General features: G+C 35.0%; 1 protein-coding gene across 3 annotated transcripts in view; it reads right to left on the bottom strand.

Moving 5' to 3' along the window:
* Positions 1-19,745, bottom strand: part of hop (tyrosine-protein kinase hopscotch) — a 79,550-nt gene that overhangs the window by 22,534 nt on the left and 37,271 nt on the right. For all 3 annotated transcript variants that reach the window (XM_081748359.1, XM_081748360.1, XM_081748361.1), the window contains exons 9-14: positions 17,125-17,246; positions 16,318-16,471; positions 13,130-13,277; positions 8,528-8,656; positions 5,760-5,932; positions 2,812-2,976 (exon numbers count right to left, since the gene is read on the bottom strand). In XM_081748359.1, coding sequence (XP_081604485.1) covers positions 2,812-2,976; positions 5,760-5,932; positions 8,528-8,656; positions 13,130-13,277; positions 16,318-16,471; positions 17,125-17,246 — 891 coding nt within the window. The remainder of the gene's footprint in view (positions 1-2,811; positions 2,977-5,759; positions 5,933-8,527; positions 8,657-13,129; positions 13,278-16,317; positions 16,472-17,124; positions 17,247-19,745) is intronic.

Genomic DNA, 19,745 nt, shown 5'->3' on the forward strand with positions numbered 1-19,745 from the left:
CACGATCAATCGCTGTTATTCCTGCGTATACGAATATAATGTTTGCGGGTAGAACTAATAAGTGTTACTTTCATATTCCACTGTGAACACTAAAATCCGCTTCAAGATATATGCCATCTTTTGTACTAATGGCAGTAGACGAGACGGAAAACGACTATCGACGCTCGTTTCGTTAAATGTACACGTTCAACATTTTCCAATTTTATGTTAAACACTGATTACGAGAAAACTGTCCACTTTATTCAAATTCAAATATTAATATAAAAATGGTGCATAACGGTTTGTACTTAGTTTTGGGCTTTATTCACGTTACCAAGGTCGATAAAGCACCACGAAGTTAATAATTCAGTTACAAAGTAACGCATACTCCCGGAAGTAATGTTTTTTTGTGGCAATACTTAACTACGAGATAGGTTAACAACAAGAATTCCAATATGTAATTTAAATGTTACGTATATTTGAGTTTTTTGGCCGCCATTCCTGAACGACGCGGTTGACTGTAAAAATCTCAACTTAAAACATTCCTCTTGGTTACTTCTAATATTTGTATAAAGGTTACTCAAAAAGATTAGTAAGAGTTTTAGGTCAAAAATTGCAAAAGTGGACTATAAAGAACTTTGCTTAACGTAAGTAAAAAATACGTTGTTTTCTAAAATATCGCTTTATTTATATGCTATTTCCAATACAATTGTATTAACTATATTTGCAGTATTTGATATATATATATATATATATATATATATATATATATATATATATATATATATATATATATATATATATATCCTGTAACACAATTTCAATAACGTGTGTATGTTGTTTAGTCCAATGACCTTCAGAATATGACATCGGATGTATGAAAAGTAAAATATAGTAATATTGAGAAAGAAAAAAGAATTATTTACAAAAGAAACACATATTTGGTACAGTATGTTGCGATTTTCAATTGTTTGTGTGAAGTTACTAATGTTTTGCTAAATGGAATTGATCCTTATGATCAGAATCACGTAGCTATCATTGACTTCACTGGCTGCAATAGCAGAAAATGATTTATTTGACATTTTTAGTTGGGTAGAACCACAGACAATTCAGTAACTAGGATGTATTTTTGCCTAAGTTCCTAAAAAATCCTACTTAAACATGAGTCTTGGGAACTTAGCCAAAAAGGCCAGTTACTGAATCCCTATCTGCAATTCTAGCCTATCAAAACAATAATCAAATGCGCTCACTGAGTTCCCAGTCGGTCAATAAGAATCAACTCCGCACAGTAAGTGATTAATTATTTTGCATAAATAATGAATACCAGACCAAACATGATCAAATTTCCCATTTCTTTTGTAAACAGCTCTTGTTTCTTCTATACATTTCTATATTTCCTTTCTCGTATATTCCTCTCAAATTTTCGAAATGTGGGTATGGAGAAGAATAGAGAGAATTAGCTGAGTCGAGGGGAAAACGAATGAGAGGATGTTAGAAATGGTGAAGGAGAAAAGAACAATTTTACATATTATTAAGAAGAGAAAGAGAAACTGATTGGGACATTGGCCAAGAAGGAACTGTATTAATGGACGTGCTAGAGAGTATGGTAGCAGGAAAGAGAGGAAGGGAGCGAAGGAGACTATAATTAATGGACGATATCAAAACAGAGAAATGGTACGTGAAGACGAAAAGGGTTAGCGGAAGACCGTGGAACATAAAAGCTTCTTAGTTGCAGCAAGCGACCTGCCAATGGCAGAATACATATGATGATGATATTCCTCTCAAAATGGTCATTGTTTCATATTAGCATTATTGGTTTTCTTAAAGTTACTACTGATGAAGGAAACACGGTTTATAGTGTATTTTATTACCGGTGTTTTTCTAATATAATATAATATAATATATCGTAGTTGTATTCTTTGTAATATTTATAGCTCCCCAGAAATATTTTACTTTCATTTGTTTCACATATGGCTTCGTTGTGCAATCATTATCAATATGCCAATACAAATACTTTCAATCTATCCTCAGTGTATCAATTTATATACAAAATTATTTACATGTTCTCTCAGAACACTTCCAAAACTCAGGTGCGAAAGTTTAATTCTTTTCAACGCCAGACAATAACTTTCGTAATTACTTTAATATTGTTAATTACTTTGCTAACGAAATAATTATTAACTGTTCCTAAAATCGTAATGTACTATTTCAGTTCAGTAAACACAGTTGCCTGCATCGGTAGTTCAGAGTAATCAACATGTAGCTCTTATCTCCTTTCAAAATGTCATCTTGTACTTATTATATGTACTCATGTGAACAGGATGAGGTAAATTACTTGTATTTGAACAACTCCTTTTTCGACTTTTTTTAATTTCCCTTCTCCTCCTCTTGTAAACACTTAACTGCACAATGGTGCTAATCATTGAAAAACATTTGTAAGAGTGCTTTTATAACCAATAATTTATAAGATTGCATAACTTTTAACTTATCACTCAATTACTTGAAATTCTTTTTAAGCAACTGCAATATACTATTACAGATTTTTAAATGTAATTTTGATTATGTTTTTATAAAATTGTGCTGCCCTCTGAGAACTTTTATAAATGTATTCTTAAAAAACTTTCAATTCAATTACTATTTATAATTTCACAACTAAAACTGCTTGAAAATAAAGGGAGGAAATTTGAAAGGAAGAATTTTACATTAGCAAGAGTTTTAACCTCTCACTGTTCAACTGGGCATACACACTAAGTGTGTTCAGCTGAACAAATTATCTTCAAAATATCGATTACCATTTAATCTCTGTTTCTCCCTGTTATTTCATATACACACCTGTCCCAGTTTTGGTCCCAAAGTAACATTGGATTCATCAAGTTCAAAGATTTCCTGCATTGAAGTGACACTATCTATGGACGTAGCAGAGCTTGTGATATTTAGATTAGAGAGAATAGCAGAAATATCAGCAGGTGACATAGCACCTTCTCTTCCACTAGAATCCTAAAAGAAAATGTTAAATTTATACGCTCTATTAAATACAATCGAAAGAATATTTACACAAAAATCCACACTACCCACAATTTTGTATTTGTTAAGTTAATACAAAATAAGCTATCACTGCATTTTAACTTTTAACTTTGTTTTCAGCAGAATCTGCTTCTTAAAAAGAGGTTCAAACTATCATATACGTCATCATAAATAGCACATGTTAGTTGTAAAACATGATAAGTGACAAAACCATATTTTCTGTATTGAATAAATATGTAGTACAAAACAGATGGCGAAAAAGTTACAATAATACTGAGACAATCAAACGTAATCGTGAAGTTACTTGACTTACTTCGACAGTTTCTCACGCAGTTCTTCACTTGATGAGACAATCATATCAATTATTTTTTCTTTGTCTACCCTCTGGAAATCTTTTTCTGTAAACACAAAAAGTAAAGGAGACAAATGGTTTAACTTATTGTAGATCTTAGTCGTTTTAACAATTTTCAACTTATCGAATTTTCGCGATCGCAAAAATTCGATCAAAGCCTACAGGTCCTGCACCTCGTGTTCCCTGCGGGGCTCTCGGGAGATCGCAAAGTAGCCAAGAACGTGGCCAGTCCGGCACTGGATACAGTGCATAAGCAAATTATATATATATATATATATATATATATATATATATATATATATATATATATATATATATATATATATATATATGCACTTGGTGAACCACTTAAAAGTGACCCCTCCTTCTAACTAATTGACAGGTAAAACTGAAACTTTGTACCAAGCAAATATAAGAAGGGAAAACTAGTTTGACATACTCGACAATATAACCTTATCTTATAGTTCTATTTCTTCAAATGGGCTTGTCAGATTATTGCATATTTCAAATTTACACGTAAATAAAACATTAAAATACCACACTTTTTTATTCAGTGTTGCCAATTAAGGCTACTTCAAGTATCCAAATTTAGAAGGACTCTACGACAATAATAAAGCAACTGAGATAAACTGGGCTGTGCATATCTAAAGTAACTTCGTGTCAGATATTATGACCATGATATGACGTATTTGGATTAAATATATCGAAAAAGTGTTGAGATAAGTATCATAATAACTAAGGAGTAAGATGGTTTCCAATGGACAAGACAATCATAATGCTGTTTACAATAATTTGATATTTCGAACCATTAAGAATATGATAAACATAGGTAAGGTTTGCAACACATTACATAAAGGTTGTAGCTTCACTTTAGTAAAATGACTACAAAAATGGTGTCCGCTCCAGTTACAGGGTTTGTCTCAGCAGTAATGCGTAACTTTTTTTTCAGTGTTTATTGATCAGATTGGTTCAATCACTTAAAAGTCTTCAAAATATGACTCTCCTGCGTCAATATATTTTTGACAATGAGATTTCCATGCGTTGTATGGTTCCTGGAAGTCCTCAACGGTTATGTCCTTTAAATGTCTCGTCGAAGTCGTTTTGATGTTGTCAATGATGTCCAAATGACGTCCTTTCAGGAATTTATTTTACCTTTGGAAACAGAAAGAAATCTGATGAGGCCAGGTCGGAACTGTAGGGCGGTTGTGGAACCGTTGTAATCATGATACGCGTCAGGTAGTCGCGCACAACAAAGACGGCGTGTCTGAAGCTTCCACGGTGTCATGGTGAAGCTTCCACGAATCTCTGATCTTGCTCCTGACGCAGCTGATCCTTTGTTTCAGTCTTTCGAAGACTTCCGCGTAAAATTTGATGTTGACGGTCTGCCCAGGTAGTACAAACAAAGAATAAACCACTCTTTTAGCATAAAAGAGACAATGGCCATCACTTCGATTTTCAATTTGCCCATTTTTGCCATTATCGAAGTGTTTAGTGTGTTACCTAACAACCGAACACTCATTCTTTGATCAGAATTCAGTAATTCGTACACTCTGGCCAGTGTTGTCACCACGCGATGTTGCAGAGTGATCAGAGCGGGCTTCATTGGTGACGTTCTCCTAGCTTTCTCTGAACATCTTGTGCCACCTGTCTGACTGGGATTTGATCAAAGAGTTATCATCGAAGACCTCTTGAACCATCCGATATGTCGCCTGGGGTCTTGCCCAGTTTGCCACAAAATTTGATAGTGTATCGCTACATCAGGGATTTCTCCATCGCATATTCGACGGCACTTTCAAACGGCGGTTCACTCTATTTCGCGCCCTGACGCTCCGGGAGCTCAGAGCCAACTGCCGCGCGGTGCACTATGTTCCCAAGCCCCCAATTACACAACCCATCTGGAGGGAACGCTCTGCGATGGATAGCAGGGTCAGAAAATGTGACGCATTACTTCTAGAACAAAGCCTGTATAACGTTTCAAAACAAAACTTTTAGTTACTTTTTATAGTTTGAAGGGAGTTCAGAATTTGTAGAATGGTTAATTTACAGCACAATCTTACATTTCAATGAAATAATACACAACCGCTGCAGTTCGAAACGTTTCTTGAGTGTTATTACAGAATTACTGATTTCCACGTTGGTGAGACATAATGAATGCCAAACTGATTTCCCTTCTCACAGTCTAGTAGAAAAATTAAAACAAATAACAACAAACATCATTATGCAATTTGATATCACTTTATTTTTACTTGAGATTTGTTTATATTATTGATGTAATAAGTGAACTACATTTTTCTTTTTGTAATTACATTCCAACTTACAGAGTTCTCACAATATAAATTTCATAACAGCATCTCACCTTTATCAGTTATTTCTTCTGGATGATTATATGTAACAAAGTTCTTACCTGAGAGTCCCCTAGAAGCCAGGCAGTCTCCAAGTTACTTCCAGCACTAAAAGCGGAGGAAGTGTCATTAACGAATGGGATGGATTTCAAGCCAATAGGTACAACTAATGGCTTCTGAGGTTTGTCTACTACTGAAACAGTCTCAGTTTTCTCTCCGTCCAATGTAGTAACATCTACGATAAGAATAAATTAATACGTCCAATTAACACAAAAGTAGTTACGTGTTCAACATTGATCATAAACTACTTACGCGTAATGATGAAATTATTTAGATTAAAACTTCTCTAAGTCCTTACATTAAATAACTCTTAATGTAATTTCTATCCGTCAGTAATATTATATATATATACCTCTAATGATTAGTAAGGTGAGAACTTGAAACATATTGGTTTGATTATATAATTTTTTCGTAGTTGTCATGGTAAGCTTGCATATTATATTTAATTTGTTTTTCCAAATTCATTCTTGTATTACGTAACTTGTAGCTGTCTTCTGCTGAGAAAAATATGTAAAAATACAATGACTAAAGTAAAGTCATATTCTCTCTAAGCTAATAGGCCAGGCCATATTTTTATACTACAAGGTGTAATCAAGAAGTACAATGCCATCTAACAATGTTGTATACATTTTAACTAGTAAGCCTGGTAGCCTAAACCTTTGGTATGGTCAATATCGAGCTCGAACGAGTTGTGACATGTTAGTTGGCTTCAAGAGGCACACGAGTAAGCACGTGTCAAGAGTGTCTGTACTGCACCAACATTAAGTTTTGTTCTAAGCTGGAAAACAGCGCCACAGAAGCTCACGAAATGACAAAATCAGTGTACGCGATGAAGCGGTGGCATTGAAGACTGTTTACAAGTGGTATGAGCGATTCAAAAGCAGGAAATAGTCGGTTGAAAACTAGCAACGATCGAGACGTTCTTCGATGCAAAAACAGACGAAAACGTGCAAAACTTGGCATAAATAAATTGTTCAAACAGGCAAATGACTATTCGAGGGCTTTCCGAAGAACTAGAATCTCGTATGAAGCCGTGAAAAGCATTTTAACCGCCGATTAAACGGGCGAATGGCTTCCTTCTTTACCACGAAAACGTGCCGTGCCACATCCTGCTTTTGATCTGTGAGTTTTAGATCGAAAAAATATTCCTGTCTGTCCACATTCACTGTGCTTTCCAGATATAGCACCATGCGATTTCTGGCTCTTCCCAAAAATCAAGGCCGTGGTTAAAGGAAAACGTTTTGATACCACTCCCGACTTTGAGAAGGCCACGACAGAGAACCTGAATGCTCTTCTGAAACAAGCCTTCCAGAAATGCTTAAAGTCATGATTCAACGTTGGGATAAGTGCATTGCTAGCCAAGGACAGTAGTTTGAAGGAAATTAAATCGAATTCCATGTAAGCTTATTACTTTGTTTCTACTAAAATTATTCACCGTATTTTTTGATCACACCTCGCCCTTTAGTAGTACGTATGTCACCGTTAGAAGAAAAAAAAACAACAATAGCTGTTGCTGAACAGAGTATTGTATCTTTTACATTTATGGCACATAAATAAATAAATATGTTCCAGCAGAATAAAATTTATTATCGGCAACAAATATAACACATTTTAATGCCATAAAGATTCCTTTTTTCCGGTTTTCTTGAAAATTTAAGCACTAAATTTACTCTCAAGCATGTTATTTTGATCAAATCGATATCATCTATCGACTAATACATGTTTCATCCTTGGACATTAAACAAAACGTGTATTGTCATATTATAAAGCTTTATGAGGGCATAATCAAGTATCAGTTTCATCTTAACACGTGGATCGTTCAATATATAAGTTTCCCTAAACTGTAAAATATTTATCTTTCAAAATACATTTGTAAACTATCCATACTTGTGTAGGTGGGTCCTGACTTACCTTTCCACATAATCCCCATTGGGAGCCAGACATTTGTCTCACCGCTGCACCAATTTGCCCGAACCCTTTGCAAAAAAATCAGGTATCTGACTATGCACTCTCCTCACATTCCGCTTCACTTCGTCTGTTTTGAAACATTTACCTTGCAATGCATACTTTAACACCGGAAAAAAAGATAGAAGTAACTCGGCGCTAAATTGAGGTTGTATGGAGAGTGGGGCAACCATTTCTCACCCTAATTCTTCAGTTTTGAGTCTTGTTTGCGTGTTGAGTGAAGGTGGGAGTTATCTCAAGAAGAGACCAGGTCGCTTATGTCGAATTGCGTTTACCTGTAGAAGGGTTCAGGTTCGAAATAAGTGACTTGGTCCCCTGTCAACTCGTGACGAAGAAGTGTGCCAGAATGTGAAGTGAGTGCTAAATAGCCAAAGCTCTGATATTTTTTCAAAGGATTTGGACAAATTGGTGCAACGATGAGATAAATGCCTAATTTCAATGGGGATTACATGGAGAGGTGAGGAAGGGCCCACCTACAGATACACATGTGTATAATATAATTTACAAATGCATCTTAAAAATTACTTTTTTACAGATTAGGGAAACTTATATATTGAACAACTCTAGTAGCTATAATACAGCATCAAGTTTTAGGTTTACAAAAACAGTTTTCTCGAGTTGATTTTCTCGAAAACTGCGCATGATGATTTAAACTCACTCAATTTATATCGATTTGTTCAGATCTATCGATTGATATGTGTACAAATCTTCAACGGTTAAACTCTAATAATATAGTAAAAATTGTGCTGGCAGTTACAAATTGCCTTAAATGCAGTAGTTACGAAACTGAAGTTAGCATACTTACCAGTAGCAGCAGAAAACAGACTAGATTCGGAGAAAGTCACACTGCTGTTTGTAAAATCACTTTCACTGTTGGACTGGAAAACTTTAGGAAATGCTGTAGCGTACGAATGAGTTCGTCTCGAATTGAAAACTATAAATAAACAAGCACACAACATGAATTGAACTTTGAGCAAGTAAACTATCATACTTAATTCGTGTATTTATACGTGAAATTTTTAGGAAAAAAAATCTTTCTCTAGCATAACTAATTTTTAAAATATTTCCTTAATATTTACAATTTCAAATGTTATTTGTTTTAAAAATAGTGCCTCAATAATAACCAACAAATAGCTACTCGCATGCGACTACGCTAAAAGAAATCCCTTGTCGATGCTTCTTCAGCGGTACTTAAACTACTTGATGATACAAGCCTATGGCAGCATAGGGGCAGTTTTTGTAAGTAAGCGAGATTTTGATTAATAAATAAATAAATAAAACAAAATAAAAGAATAAAAGTCATTACACAGGCCTACAGAAAAAAAATTTTTTCTTGGTGCCTAAAATTTTAGAGCTGATTTTAACTATGTGTGGGGCGCTGAATCCAATAATGTAAGCAGTTTTTTTCTATCAGCTCTACTTTGGTAGATACAGGCTACTGTACCAGTAGTGTTATTTACGTTACAATGTATGTGGAAGAAATATTACAATCCAAAATAAATATGTAAATTATAAATGATGTAACCACTATTTCTGCATGCTTCTTGCAATAGTATACAAAATAAGCAAAAGAAATACAAATATTCTCGTAATAACAAGTTTGAATATGATCTTATAAACTCTGCAACTCAAATAAATCCTACTGTGCTCTATAGAGATTTATATTTGGAAGAACGGCGCTCTTTTCTCATTAGTGCTGCTATCTGTCGGTACTAAACGGAAACTAGTCATATAGTAGTTCCAGGAACGTTCACTAGATTGCATTGGTATTCTACTTGGCTAGTGGATCGTAGTTGTTGTCTTGCAGGTGGAGTGACATGTTGGAACATGTGAGTTTTGTTCTGAAATCATAACTTGTATCGCGTATACTAAGGCTTTATATTTAACATCCGTGTTAGTGGCCTGAACATAAAATGAGTTCAAGTCGAAGAAGTTGTGTTAACCATCCTGATGTGTTTTGCTACATATGTGGTGAGTACACATTTAAAGACAATAGAAAACATATCAGTGACTTTGTAAAAAAAGCATATCATGCATATTTTGGTGTACGCCTAGGGGACCAAGATAAAACGTGGGCTCCACATATTGTGTGTAAAATGTGTACTGAACACTTGCGACAGTGGACAACTGGAAAAAGAAAAAGTCTTAAGTTTGGTGTTCCAATGGTTTGGAGGGAACCCACAAACCATGTTGATGACTGTTATTTCTGCCTGGTAAATGTTACGGGTATGAATAGAAATAACCGGAACAAGTGGACATATCCTGATCTGCCTTCAGCAAGACGTCCAGTTGTTCATTCCGATGAAATACCAATCCCAACGTTTCACCACTTGCCAGAGCTTTGTGAGACTGAAAACGAACGTAGTGAACATTCTTGTGACATGGATGATGGAAGTGACAGTGATTATGAGGGAATGTCAACAATTCCTCAACAGTTTAATCAAGATGAGCTAAATGATCTAGTTAGGGACCTTAATCTTTCAAAAGAATCGTCTGAATTACTTGCTTCCAGATTGAAGGAGAAAAACGTACTAGAACAAGGAACTAAAATCACATTCTACCGAACAAGGGAAAAGGAGTTTTTACCATTTTTCACTGAAGACACAAATCTCGTATTCTGTCACGATGTTAGAGGTCTCCTAGAACACATGGGTCTTCCAGAATACAATCCAGATGATTGGCGCCTGTTTATTGATAGCTCCAAGCGAAGTTTAAAATGCGTCCTTCTACACAATGGCAATAAATATGGCTCAATTCCAATCGCTCATTCAACACGACTGAAAGATGAATATGAAGCAATTGCTTTGGTTATGGAAAAAATTAAATATCAGGACCATCAGTGGGTGATTTGTGTGGATTTAAAGATGGTGAACTTTCTTCTTGGACAGCAAAGTGGCTACACAAAATATCCTTGTTTTCTATGTCTGTGGGATAGCAGAGACAAAGCAAACCATTGGTCAAAAAAAGAAAGGCCGCAGAGAGACGACATGGTTGTTGGTAAGAAAAATATTATTAACATGCCTATTGTTGAGTGTGACAAAATCGTTTTGCCACCTCTACATCTCAAGCTCGGTTTGATGAAGCAGTTTGTAAAGGCGCTAAATAAGGACGGGCCGTGCTTTGCTTACATGGGAAACAAGCTACCTCAGATCAGCACAGAAAAATTAAAAGCTGGAATATTTGATGGTCCCCAAATAAGACAACTCATGAAAGATCCGGCTTTCGTGGAGTCCATGAATGAGACTGAACGTAGAGCTTGGACCTCATTTGTAGAAGTTATCAAGAATTTCCTTGGCAATAATAAAGCTGATAACTATGTTGAGCTAGTGAACCAGATGCTTAATGCATTCCAAAAACTTGGATGTAATATGAGTATCAAAATTCATTACCTGCACAGCCATTTGGACCGTTTCCCAGACAACGTAGGTAGTCTGAGTGAAGAACAAGGTGAAAGATTTCACCAAGATATTAAAACAATGGAGGACCGCTACCAAGGAAGATGGGATACCCATATGATGGCAGATTACTGCTGGAACCTAAAAAGAGACTGTGCAAAGAAACATTCAAGGATGTCACGAAAACGAAGCTTCCGAAGTGTTGAATAGATCGTTTTGAACAAATTATTTGATTTTTTATTCATAAAAACTATTATAAAATGTAGTTACAGAGTTATTATGTACTTGATGTTTGTGTTTATATGGTTTTCATTATTTTCAAAGTGTTCCAAATAACAGATTTAAATGTCATAGTTTTCTTTTCACTTACAGTAAAACAGCACCTATGCAATTTTCAACGTTGTAGCAGGTCAGTCTTGCAATTCCTATATCTTAAAAACTAAAGCTGTTAGGGGAAAACTAACGCCATATTTGGATTCAGCGTCCCAATTCTACTTCAAATCAGCTATGAAACACCCGGCACCAAAACCACTGTAAGCCAGTGTTATAGATACAAACTGTAAACAGATTTGAATAGCACGATTAAAATATTTCAGTAAGTGTACAAAGGAACAAATTACTCGAGACAAAATGGTGGAAACCTTAAACTCAGTAATTCAACTTATAGCATATAGAGCAGCGTTTCCCAACCTTTTTCAACTTGCGGCACACTACAGGTGTAACTTGAATTCTCGCGACACACTCATATAGACATTATTTGTAAATATAAAATACCATGGTAATTCTTTTCTGTGATTACTGATCTCCTTCTCACCGAGAAGAAATCTCGATCACTGTTTTTTCTCCGTGGTAAATAATTATGCTTATTTTTCATTCTAATTTAAAAACCGAAGACAATTGCAATGAGATACAGGAATGAGGTTTTTAAAAGTACACCTTCTTTTTCGAAAACTGTATCCAACCTTTCACTAAGAAGGAAGATCATTAAATAACGAACGAACAAACAAATCTCTTTTACTTTTAAAACACAATTAGTTAATTTGTATGCATGTTCGTTTTGTCGAAACGATTGAATGATATTTTAAAATTTCAAGTTATGAAATAGTCTGCAACAATAAAGAAGCAATAATGATAATAAATACTTTTTTTCAACATTAAAAATGTTCAGAAAAGTAACACAGTACGAAACTTAAAATTGTAGATTCATAGTAGAGGTTCATAATAATATGAAATACAAATTTTCTCCTTTGTCTTGCAATTTGATTGCTATAGAATTAATAATTTTATTTCGATTTTCTCGCGGCACACCACCGGCCCATTCGCGGCACATCGGTTGGGAAACGCTGATATAGAGAATACTTGTCTCTCACATAAAAGCAGAAACGTTGACAAATACATCAATATCCTTACCTAACATACAGCGATTCTTTTCTTTCATATTTAGATATATATTCAAGAAACATTTCATTCTTAAGAAAGCAGTGACAACTACTATTTAAAACGTTACTGACTGCAGATCAACATAACTGGCAACTTGCGCATTTATAATGCTTTTAAAGTATTTATGTACTAAAACAAATGTAACAGATTTCCTTTCACCCAAATTGCACTATACAAACAAAATAAAGATTTGTTACGTTGTATTTGAGTGATTATTAACTTGTTCAACATTTCAACTTCTTTCCTTACTGCTGCCATCCTCTGTGTAGTATCTTTCAAAATAGACTAGCATGTCCTAAGAGAGGTAATTATAATTTATATGCTGTTTTCCTATAAATTAAAATTAGATAAACAAGGAAAACAAGAAATTATGAATATTTAGAATACTTGCACTTATCTGTAAGTAGAAGATACTGTCCTGAGGACGGCCACAGTAAAAGAAGATGAAATATTGGACTAGTCTATATTTATGCAAACACAAGGTAAGAAAGTTTTATTTTATTTACTATTTAATAGTTTTATTTACATTGAAACAAAGTTTATTCAACTATATTGTTATTTACTTGTCTTACCTTGGTAAAGAATCTGATTTATGTCTCTCATAATGGCTTGTGGTTTCTTCCTTCTGTGACAGTCATTGTCCCAGCATTCAAGCATTATTCTATACACATCTACGGGACAACCAGACGGAAGAGGAAGTTTGTTCCCACGAAGGTAGTACTACAAAAAGAAATAAAATTAGTCAATCAGGCTTTCGTAATTTACGAAGGATTACTGCTGTCCTACTTCAATATCATCGAAGATATTTTTCGAGCAATAGATAACAACTAGATATCATTTCTGGTATTATCGAATCTTACAAGAGCATTTGATACAGTTTCTTATGACTTACTCTTAGCTAAAATTACATATTATAACTTTAACCCTAAAGAATGATATTGAGATATCCAAATTATGCAGTACCAAACCCAATCAGTCTGCAAAGAAGAGTTCAACATGGATCAATACTAGGACTCCTGCTATTTTGTCTATACAGTATATAACAGATGTACCGAAGTTGCATGGTAATATACATCCATATGCAGACAACACACAACTCTGTTTATCCATGTCTCCAAAGCACGCATCACACAGTGCCGTCTTTATAAATGAGGATTTAGAAACATTTTGTGTCTTATGTTTATCAACTCTGAAAATAAGTGTAAGCAAATGCATATTCACTATCATAAGAACTAGAGAAATTATGAGAAAATTAATATAGCAATTGGACACGGGCTTTTAAATTACTCACCCACTGTAAAAATTCTGGACTTATTACTAGATGAGAAGGGGCTAACTTTTAAGCAACTTATATCTACTGAAATTAATAAACAGGTATGAATTCTTAGATTACTGTATAAATATAATGAACTCTTGAATAAAAACATAAAGCCGTATTTGGTACACAATCTTACTTTTCCGCTATTCGACTATTGCGGCTCTGTATATGAACCAGCAATCAAAAAAATCCTTACCATAATCAATTCAAAAAGTCTAAACTGCCTGAACGAGATTCATCTATGACACGCAAAAATCTAAACATATTTTTATCCTTATTAAATAAGAACAAAATTCTAATAATGTCAAGATGTAGTTGCATTTCCACTTTATACATAAAGTTATAAACTGCTCCCCCTCCCCTCCTTATTTGAAACTAAGCTGATGTTTTAAAATGAATGCCACTCATACACAACGAAGTTCTCAAATATTCGACAAGGACTGAAAGTCTTTTCTATTACAGCTGTGAAAGCCTGTAAGTCACTGCCTCCCAACATAAGAGAAAGCAGAAGAAACACTAACTTCTCTCAACAATAACTTAACTTGAGCACTTACGCCTTGGACTGCAGCAAGTACACCACTTTTATACGTACTACACAGTTTTGAAGTATTAACTTATTCATAAAATCATTTTATTCTTCTTTTATCTTGATTTTGATATATATACATGGGTAAACCTGAAAGATGTCCACAAACTCCGGGAGGTGATTCCTGACATCAAAAGAAGGCAAAACGTTTTCTTGCATGTTGTCGAATTCCGCGGCGTGTACGAGTGACAGGGATGCCAACTTGGAATCGACAATCGAATCCTAACCATTGAAACAGAACAGAAAAATATGCACAAACTGAGGGAAGTGATTCATGACATCAAAACTAGTTAAATGTGGCTATGAACATCAGCAAAATGGTATATTAGGCAGTTGCACAGACAGAGATGACTCGATTGTCGACTTCAAGTTATCACCCATGTCACTCGTACACAACGTAGAATTCGACAACATGCAAGAAAACTTTTTGTCTACTTTTGATGTCACGAATCACCTCCCGGAGTTTGTACTCATCTTTCAGATTCACCCTGTATATACACCTAGTCTTATACATACTGTCCCTAAATTTAAGTACATTAACACAAAATGGCTCGAGAATGGCTCCAGTCACTGTTGACTCGATAAATTTTAATATCCTAACAACATGAGTTACATAGATGCATTCTGAACCAAAATCACAAATAATTATTCAAAATGGCCGCCATCAGCATGCACACAGTCCTTAAGTCTTTGTGGCCACTCATCAATTGCATTACGCAACACATCATCTGGAAAATCTGCAGCTGCCTTCCGAAGAGACCGCTTTGAACTTTCAATATTTGGATGTCTTTTGTTGCAAGCGATCTCCTGAAGCTTTGACCACCATTTGCAGTCCAAAGGGTTTAGGTCTGCACTTGCAATCTGAAGTGAAAATAAAGTCCGGAACATTGCCTCCAGTCACTGTTGGGTTGTCCGTGCCTTGTGTGCTGGGGCTGAGTTCTACTGAAAGCTCCAGTTCTGCCCATGGAAGAGGGTGTTGGTGAGATTCTTGACTAGTCTCTCAAGCGCTGTCTCCTGGTACACGTTGGCTGACGTTTTGAGTTCCTTTTCACAGAACTGGAGCTCCGTTGTTTCCACGTAGCTCACATCCCACGAATATTTTACTAATCTGCAGCTTCTGGAGGATTTTGAAAATCTTTCCTAGTGATCTGAACCTTGTGCAACGTTATCGCGGCTACACGATTGTCATACTCGGCCCATTTCATCTTGAACAGTTACAACTGACACCTTTACACTTCTTCAGTTAATCCAGCAATGACTCACACTTCACGATACCGCTCTTGACGTCACTTGCTTGTACGGGTGGAAGTAGTCACCGTCAAATGTTAGGATAGTATTTATGGTAAGACATGTGTACATATACTTCGCTCTGTAGATAACTACACACTATATATTTTTATCGTGTTTGTGTACATACGAGATTTTCTGTGTTCATATGTAAAAACTTCTTTAATGTACTTACTTATTAGCTTAGGTGATAAAGCAGCCAAATCCGAACCTCCCATCATGAATAATGACATTTTCAATTCAATACACCTATGACATACTGGTATATTAATTAACTACGGTACGCCGAATACCACTATAGTGAATATGTTACTTGCTACTCCACAATTGATATCTAATAGGTAAATGGTTAGCGTTTTGCTTCAGCGGATATTTTGACTGAGGTGTTCCCACCACGCCACTGCTGGGGCGGCATCTCTACGCTCTGGCCATCTTCGTTCCGAATTTTATGTACATTCCGCAATTACGCTTGCAAGCGTAAACTGGACACATTATTGTATTTAGAACTTTCTTAAGTAACTTGTTAGGTAATATTATTCAATATAGCCTGTACTAAACGGAAACTATACCTTCTTCATCATCTCTATATCACTACTTTCAGGAGGTGCTTCACCGTATGAAAATATTTCCCATAATGTTGTTCCAAATGCCCATACATCAGCTGCAACAGATGTTTTCACCAAATTGAAATCAAGAAAATATTCCACAGGAATCCAATGTATTCTGAAAAAGCAGATGAAAATAAACAGTTAAGAACAGTAATTTAAACTTCAACCAGAATTTCTTCCATACTTCCCAAATACATTTGTATTTTACAATGAATGAAAAAAAAAAAAAAAATCATATACATATCATCTAAACATAACTAATTACACAATTCAATTTCTACGAACTTCAAGCGTCGATAGCCTTCAAACATTTGACTTTTCAGTTAAACGAATTAAAATATTTTCTTTATCTACTATGTTTAACAACAGTTCTTTTAATAGTACACAGATACATATATATTTTTACAAGTATATTGAGTTTACTTTTTAAAAATAGTCACAATAAATTTAAATGAGATTAGTGTCGATAGCAATGGTCAATAACACTGACAGGAATAAAACAAAAAAATAAAAAAACTTTTTTATACAGCGAATTTACTTTGTATTTATTTGACATATCTTGTTTTACGAAGAGTAGCACAGGAATTTTTCAAAACATTATAAAGTACTTTTCCAAAGGCTCCAGCATGTAATAAAAGGCTGTCTGCCAGTTATTCTCTATTCTGCACTTTACATGGTTGAAATACAGTACGAGGCTGGTAAGAAAAGTCTCTCTTCCCAGCTCTTTCAAAATGCATTATATGACACTACAAAAATTATTACACTTACTCGTATGGAGTATAAACATGCAACCCAGGATCACACAGTTGAACTCGAAAGGTACTATCATTATGAGCTGCTACTAACAACTTTCTACATCTTATGTTGCCATGGACAACGCCCTGCTCTTCCTGGAATTACAGAAAATTAGAACAAATCAAGCAATTATTTAATGAAAGTGGCTTATAAATAAGCTCGTCATTTATTTCTTTTAGCAACTTGAATATCTAATTATGGTCACTAGCTCTAAATTGGTAAGTATTGTTATAGTTTTACTTATGATGAAGTATCAGAGCCGTTTCTTATTTTCCTTTAATTTACGGTTCCCATTTTCAAATCTTAATCTTAATTTTAAGCAAATTTATCCTTATGATTTCATGCCTCATAGAATGAGGATCAGATAATTCATTTACACAAGTATTCAAGTACTTTCAAAACTTGAAAGTAAGAAAACAAATAGAAAAAGAAAAATAGTTTAACGTCCCTTTTAGCAATGGGATTATATCAAACGTAAACTACAGCTAAACGTGGAATCAGAACTATATAAACTCAATAATCGAAAATTGAACTCCAACAGAAATTTTATGAATAGAAGCTATAAATAAGAAAAAATTGTGTGAAATGTTGTGAGCTTATGCAATTTGAAGAGAGAGTGATAAGTTGGTATTTTAGATATGGTAACTTTAATGAGTTTAAGCTTATTGTGGTAGAGGTCTAACACTATATTAGAAGAAAAACGCCTGTACATAGTTTGTTAGTCGAGCTGTTGTTATATGTGATGGATAATGGAATGTGTTCTTGAAATTTATTTTGTGTAGATTTAAGAACTTTAGTTTTTATTTTCTTATATTCGGTATACCCAATTAATAAATTTAAAGAAACTGTGTGGCGTGTGGTGCGTAAAGGGTTATTTTCCTGCTACCCCTGACGCCGTATAGATGTAACAATATTGAATGAACGCAGTTTCATGGAAACAAATAAAATGAAACTAACTACAGAATTATATGTGGCTCTGTTATTTATTTTTGTTAATGAAGCTATGTATGAAATTTAGTTACATGATGTTATTATTGCTGATTGTTGAAGATTTCATTGCAAACTAGACTCACAGACTATATCTGGAAGCGCTATTAAATAAACAAATGTTTAGAAGTACCTCATTTTTTTCACCTAATTATTCAAGGTGGTTACGTTTTCGTGCAATAATAAAATACAAGGTGTGTGAGAAAAGTAATGAGACTGGCAACACGGCGGGCGATCTGGCAACATTGTGTCTACCGGCCTGTGCTAGACCGGTTTGTTTATCCCTTCCACTTCCTCAGTCTGAGTTACAACTTTGTACAGCTAATACATTATTTTTGACAGCGCCATTACTGAAGTTGTGTTTTTGTTGTGTGTTACAGAAATGGAGAATCGGAATTTAGAGCATCGTTGTGCAATAAAGTTTTTGTTAACTTGGTGAATCCGCGAGTGTGACTTTTGAAAAGTTGAAACAGGCCTATGGGGAACATTGCTTATCAAGAGCACAAGTTTTCCGCTGGCACAAATCATTTTTGGAAGGCCGAGAACACGTTGAAGATGAACCTCGTTCAGGAAGACCAGCTTCAAAACCTGACAAAAACGTTGAACGTGTGAGGGCTCTTGTGAGATCAGACCGTCGTTTAACAATAAGGATGATGAGTGAACAGTTAAATTTAAACACTTTCACCGTACATCAAATTTTGACAGACGATTTGAACATGCGAAAGATTTGTGCCAAAATGGCACCGAAAAACCTCACAACTGAACAGAAGGACAATCGAAAAAGCGTGTGCGTTGATCTTGAGAGGATTGCCAATGACCAAGAATTCTTCAATTGTGTTATCACAGGTTATGAATCCTGGATATTTAAGTACGATCCTGAAACAAAGCGGCAAAGCGAAGAGTGGCACACTCCGTCATCTCCTCGGCCGAAGAAATGTCGAATGAGCAAATGAAAGATCAAGACGATGCTGATTTTTTTTATTTTTATTTTATTTTTTTTTTTTTTATTATTTATTTATTTTTTTTGACAGTAAGGGTATCGTGCACAAAGAATTTGTTCCGCCAGGACAAACTGTCAACCAAGTGTCCTTGAAAGGTTCAGGAAGAGAGTCATTCGTATGAGACCAGACATTGCAGACAAGTGGATGCTTCATCATGACAATGCCTTGTGTCACACAGCCATTTTCATCAGTTAATTTTTTTTACCTCAAAACGCATTACTGTTGTTCCTCAACCCTCCTATTCACCTGATTTGAGTAATTGTGACTTTTTTCTTTTCCCGAAATTGAAACATGTCCTCAAAGGACGTCATTTTGAACATTCAAAGGACTGTGGCCGATCGGTTAAAAGCCATACCAGTTGAAGACTTTCAGCGCTGCTACCAAGAGAGGGAACAACGACTCCGCCGGTGTATAGCTGCCGTAGGAACTACTTTGAAGGGGATAACATTGTTGTTTGAAAAACATAAAAACTTTAGTTAGTACAAAATGTCTCATTACTTTTCTAACATACCTCGCATTTTCTTATAATTATAAACGATTAAACTGAGCAGATATTTAGAATTCAATTTATAAAGCCGGCTCCTACTTTCAAATCTATTCAAATCT

Source organism: Thermobia domestica, chromosome 2 (assembly GCF_964235325.1).
Source record: "Thermobia domestica chromosome 2, izTheDome1.hap1.1, whole genome shotgun sequence".
NCBI classification, from domain to species: Eukaryota; Metazoa; Arthropoda; class Insecta; order Zygentoma; family Lepismatidae; genus Thermobia; species Thermobia domestica.